Source organism: Pelophylax lessonae (genome assembly GCF_965119305.1).
Source record: "Pelophylax lessonae genome assembly, chromosome: 1".
In the NCBI taxonomy this organism is placed as follows: Eukaryota; Metazoa; Chordata; class Amphibia; order Anura; family Ranidae; genus Pelophylax; species Pelophylax lessonae.
In genome coordinates, this window is record NC_138768.1 from 614,276,942 (window position 1) to 614,282,941 (window position 6,000).

The following is a 6,000-nucleotide window of genomic DNA, read 5'->3' on the forward strand; positions in this document are numbered from 1 at the left end:
GCTGCAGCTAAAGTTTAAAGTGATATTAAAATGTATTTTTTTGAAATTAACAAACATGTTATACTTACAAAGTTTTGCACAAAGATCTTCTCCTTCTCGGGTCCCCCACCGGCCTTCCTGGTCCCTCCCTTTGCCGAGTGCCACCAGAGCAAACAGCTTGCAATGGGGGCACCCAAGCAGGCTCACTCCTTAGCTGCTGTTCTAACAAAACAGGAAAGGGTTCCCCCTAGGGGTGGGACTTTAGTGGCAATCACACTTTCAAAAAGAAAAATTTAATCACCATGGGGTTGGAGGATTTCCTCATCATCCTTTTCATCATATACCCTACAATATATGTATTACTTACGTTCCACATATGGTTTTACATCCATACACTACACTCTTGTTAATGTTGTATATTTGTATATTGTCTGATCTTTTTGATCAAATTTACCTTGCTGTAATTTATTAAATGATTTAATTTTACTCTTTTTGGAAGTGTGATTGCTGCTAAAGTCCCACCCCTAGGGAGAACCCTTTCCTGTTTTGTTACAGTATTTTTGGGATGTTGGCAACCCACTTCCAGGGTTTCCTATACCTGGGGACACACTACTACCTAGCTGCTGCTCTATATGTCCACTCACACATAGCAGGGGCTCAGCCCTATCCCCTCTCTCTCTTCATTGGCTCACTGGCTGTGATTGACAGCAGTGGGAGCCATAGGCTCCCCCTGCTAATGAAGCCAATGAGGAGGGAGTGGATCGTGATGGGACTTAGGTAAGTATTATGGGGGGCTGGTGCACAGAGAAGGTTTCTTATCTTCATGCAAAAAAGGTATATATTCCTCAATAGCCACAAAGGATATAAATCAAATTTGTGTTCACCAAATGTCTTTAAAAACCCAGATGCTAACATTGTAAATGTAGTAGTGACATCACCAGTGTGCTATACATATCCTGTGTAGAGGGCAGAGTTGTGGGAGGGGCTTCTAGGCTCCATTCAGTACAGGTTGCCTGTAGAAAGCTAAAGTAGGGGGCGGAAACAAGACCAGTCACCCTGCAGAAGGAGGCAGAGCAGAAGTGAGTGGTCTTTATTACAGGAAACTCCAGCACAGATAAAGGTAAAGTTTCACACTGGATTACGGCACATGCATAGAAGAAATACACAAAAAACACCCAAAATCCAAATAAGGATAAATTTGACTCTTGATTTGGACAATATTTGCTTATTCTGGAATTCAGCTTTAGGTCAGTTTATTCTAATCCTTCTCACATCGTGTTTTAACTGATTTTGTTTTCTGCCAGGACTTGCAACTTCTCTGGACATCTTCCTGCTTGAAGCACTAGATGGCCAGGCCGCATTCTGCCCCTCCTAAAAAGGTACTGTACTGAAACCTGCTCTCCACACACAGTTGGAACCATTGCTCCCAGGTGGGCTGTCTTTCCACCAAGTTTATTGTGAACTGTCTTGCATTATTTCTATACAAGTTCTTTCATCACACTTGGACTGTGTGTGTTATTGCCACCACATCATGCTGCACCCAACTTACAAGCTGGCTGCAGAGTACAGGACAAAGCCTGAAACCATGCCAGAACCCAAACTCTGTAGTTAAAGGTCTCTGTATCATGAGTGTCAATGCAAATAAAGGTTTTACATTCACTTTAATAGAGGTTACTCTCAACCCTGAGAAAAGGACAACAACCATGATAGTAAGAACAACTTTTTTCCAAATGACACCTAACAAAAGTTTAAATGCCATAATACCTTGAAAAGAGAAAAAGCTTAGCAAGTTTTTTGGCCCTGACCTTAGAATGATGTGCACTGGACACCAGCTATGCAGTTTTATTTATTTATGCTGCAGTGTGATACAAAAATCTCACTGGGCACAGACATGTTCAGTAATTATCTGCAATATCCAGGCATACAGAATTGTCAAGAGCTCCATCTCTGACTTTAGCTCAGACTATGCACATTTCTAAAAAAGTTTCAGCACACTGATTTCCCCTAAGTAAATGGTAAAGTGTTTCAATTTGAGGAGCTGCGTGGTACACTAGTGCTAAATAAAAGTGACTAAAATAGAACAAAAATCATGCAAACTTAATAGATGTGTGCAATATACCAAAAATTTTTTTCCACGAATATTGTGAACTTCTAGATAGAAATGATACACTTAACCACTTAAGCCCCGGAAAATTTTACCCCCTTCCTGACCAGGGCCTATTTTGCGATTCGGCACTGCGTGATTTTAACGGACAATTGCGTGGTCGTGCAACGCTGTACGAATTTGATGTCCTTTTTTTCCCACAAACAGAGCTTTCTTTTGGTGGTATTTGATAACCTGTGCAATTTTTTGATCATGCGCTATAAACAAAAAAAGAGCAACAATTTTGCAAAAATAACAATATTTTTCAAATTTTTTTATATGAAATTCCCCCCAGAAAAAAATGTAAAAATCAAAATTTTTTAACATTTTAGGCCAATTTGTTTTCTGCTACATATAACTAAGGGAAAGATTTTTGTCATTTTTGTTGTTTTTTTTTTTTTAACGAGTAATGGCGGTGATCTGCGATTTTTTTTTTTGCGGGACTGCGACATTGCGGCGGACAGATCGGACCCTTGACTGACATTTTTGACACTTTTGGGGTTACCAGTGACATTACTACAGTAATCAGTGCTATACATATGCACTGTTACTGTAAAAATGACACTGGCAGGGAAGGGGTTAACTTTATTGGAGAAGGAGGGGTTAAGTGTGTCCCTAGGGGCATGCTTCTAACTGTAAAGGGATGTGGCTAGTGGTGTAACAACAGAGACATACGATCCTACATAGCAGGTCCGTATGATCTCTGTTCTTACACAGGGGAGAATGACAGGTGGCTTTGTTTACATTAGCTGCCTGCCTTTCTCCCTCTGCAATGGACGATCGTGAGTGGCCGGCGGACATCGGGTCCGCCGGGCACACACGCGGGGGTGTCTGTGAACGAGCGGGGGCGGGAGCGCACCTCCGGTGGTGCGCGCTCGTCCCCTAGAGGCTCACAGGCGAGCGACGTAACCCTATGTCGCTTTGCCTGTGAGGGGCTGACTGCCGCAGTAAATATACTGACGGCAGTCGGCAAGTGGTTAAGTTAAGAAAATATATAAAACACTTGAGATAATGAAAAAAATACAATTGTGAACAATTTTTTCAAGATGAACAGCTGTCTTCCACACCCAGTGCTCCAATGTGCTCTATATTTCTGTCTCACACGTACTCCTTAGTGATACTCCTCCATTTTAATGTAAGGGGGCCACTCACCAGACCGATCTGGGCCACCAGGACCCACACAGCTTGGTATATACCAGGGATCCTCAAACTACGGCCCTTCAGCTGTTGCAGAACTACATGTCCCATGAGGCATTGTAAAACTCTGACATTCACAGACATGACTAGGCATGATGGGAATTGTAGTTCCTAAACAACTGGAGGGCCATAGTTTGAAGACCCCTGGTAAGTCTCAGCTTAAGACTCCCATCTTCAAAACCAATCACCTGAATTAGAATGGTCCCGACTTTGGTATATTTATAAAAGCTTCTTGAAATGTTAAATCAGGCTCCAAATAATAAAAATTCCCAGAAGAAAGCAAAAAGGATATAATCGTGCAATAACGTTTATTCAATTTTCCACATAAAATAATCCATAGAACACTCAAATTTTGTTGTGCCCAAAAGCGGCACCCACTACTTTTCATTCACGCGTGCAGTAAACAGGGACATCAGCACTATGGACCGGTGTGCGTGTCACCTGTGTTCCACCAATAACCAAAATTTCAGGGATCCTAACCCTTACTCACTCTACCCAAAACTAGAAAAACTGAGTGGTTGTGGGAGTTCCAATTGTTAAACTTCATCTGGCATGCAACAAACCTAATTTTAATGACATTTGAATGCACTTAACCCCTGGATGAGTTTTATGGAAAACCTCTTTCCACTGAATTTTGATTTAGAGGTCAACTAATTGACTCTAGGGTCTTTGATAAACTACAATTTCCAGTAGACATGCAGGGCAGATCTTAAAATACCACTTACTCAAATATAATAATAATATTAATATCTGTAAAGAAGCAAGAATATATTTACCTCTTCCGCTGCCAAAAAACACTCTAATGCTAAGAAATCCACTGCTGAGGTTTCCTCTGAGATCTGAGAAAGGTGTACTTCTTCTGAGAAAGGTGATTTCTGGATCAGCTGCAGTGCTCAGTGGCTCCGTCTGCTGACTTCCACCCATTTTCTTAGAAGTATCAGTCTCAGAAGAAACTTTAGCAGCATATTACTCTGCATTAGAGTGGAGTTCAGAGATCAGGCAGCAGAGGAGATAGGGACCATTTATACCTTGGCCCCTGGTGTGTTGCATTTGTGCATGTTAACATGCATTGTATTTAGGCAGCCCATTCAAGTGAATAGGCTACCAACACACACACACCAAAATATATGTTACTATGCATGGAAGCGTGTTGCAATACCTACTTTATGTGTTCTCTTACTGTTTTGATGTGCAACTGAAGATACATGTCACCACAACATGCTGACACATGTAATATGGCCCTAATGGCACCCAATGGCAGTAAGGGAATGCACATGTGCAATGCACTGTAATGCAGCAAGACACCTAGTTGTGAATAAACCAAGCAGAACTGTGCACAAACTTTTTTTTGGATACACTAGAAATGGTTACAACCTCACAGCCTTTATTTGCTGTGAGAATCCCTGTTAGGGACAGAAAGTGAGGGACAATCTCCCAGATAAGAACACAGCAGCAATAAAAACATGGCAGAGTTTTTTCCCATTCTATCCAAAGCTGAAAAAAACATTTTGGGCTGGACTTCCCACTTAAACTCGAATTAAACACTAGCTATAGGTTTCCTGAATTTGTTAATATACACAATATATAAAAATACATTACTTGGTGACGCCATTTTCCTGGTATGTGGTCCTGTAGAACCCCACCAGAGAACCATTGAGTTGACCAGCAAACTGCAGAGTCAGAAGATAGGTGTCCTCTAGTTTGTCATCATCGGCATTGGGCTGCAACTGTTGTGTGAACTCCATAACAACATACTCCTGGGGTCTATATTCGAAGCATTGACTGAGTTGTATCTCTTGGCCATTGCGATCTCTTAGCTTGGGCTGCCCCGAGATCTTGCTTTCCCTGATGTGTAGCCATAGATACTTGTCTCCGCGGGTCAGCTTAAGCCAAATTGTCACTGTGCCAGTGTAGGTGTCTTTGTCCATCTCTGGCTTGATTTCCAGGTCATAATGCAAAGGTCGGATGTGTGATGGAAGTCGGAAGTTCTTCCAGTCCCCACTGCTGTCATCCTTAACTGGACACATCTCAGATTCTGAAGGAGCAGTGGTAGAAGTGGGGGTAGAAGAGGTGGTAGAAGAGATAGAGTTAGTGGTGGAGGAAGATGTAGAAGGTTTTGTTGTGTGATCACCTCCATTGGTACTTTTACATGGCTCAGGGTATGTGAGACCTACCCCGAGCCCTACAGCTAATCCCACCACAACAACCGCCGCTACAATCATAGCCACATGTTTCCCTTGGATACAGTACTTCTTGAATCCCTTCTCCGAATCCTCATCCATGTTTAAGCTTTCTATTGCCAGAGTGGCTAGCAGCTGTAGCGGTTCACCTAGTCCTCTTTCTTCCTCCTCCTGCAGAGGCCACAATGATGTGAAACTCTTTACCCTCTGCTTTTAACAGCACATTTCTCAGCTCTCCCCCCACTCCTCCTCCTCCTTTTTCCTTGCAGACTAGTTGAAAATAACTTCGAGCTAATCAGCAATAGATGATGGCAGGATATTTATCTTGCCAGGGTATTATCAGTGACTTGATGGCCACATGCAATAATCAGAGCATCTCTAAATTGGAAACACAAGCCAGCTCTATCAGCGGACTCTGCCCATACAGCTGCAATGAAACTTTATGAATGTTTCAGGGCTTTTTCCTAAGTTATGAGGATAAGGTAATAAACCTAATGAATG

The 6,000-nt window shown here is 42.2% G+C and overlaps 1 protein-coding gene across 1 annotated transcript in view; it reads right to left on the minus strand.

Annotated features, from left to right (window-relative positions):
• The window catches only part of ENPEP (glutamyl aminopeptidase), a 96,433-nt gene extending 90,742 nt beyond the window's left edge, over positions 1–5,691 (minus strand). The window contains exon 1 of the mRNA XM_082243343.1: positions 4,919–5,691. Coding sequence (XP_082099469.1) covers positions 4,919–5,601 — 683 coding nt within the window. The 5' untranslated portion in view covers positions 5,602–5,691. The remainder of the gene's footprint in view (positions 1–4,918) is intronic.
• Between the last annotated feature and the right edge of the window lie 309 nt (positions 5,692–6,000).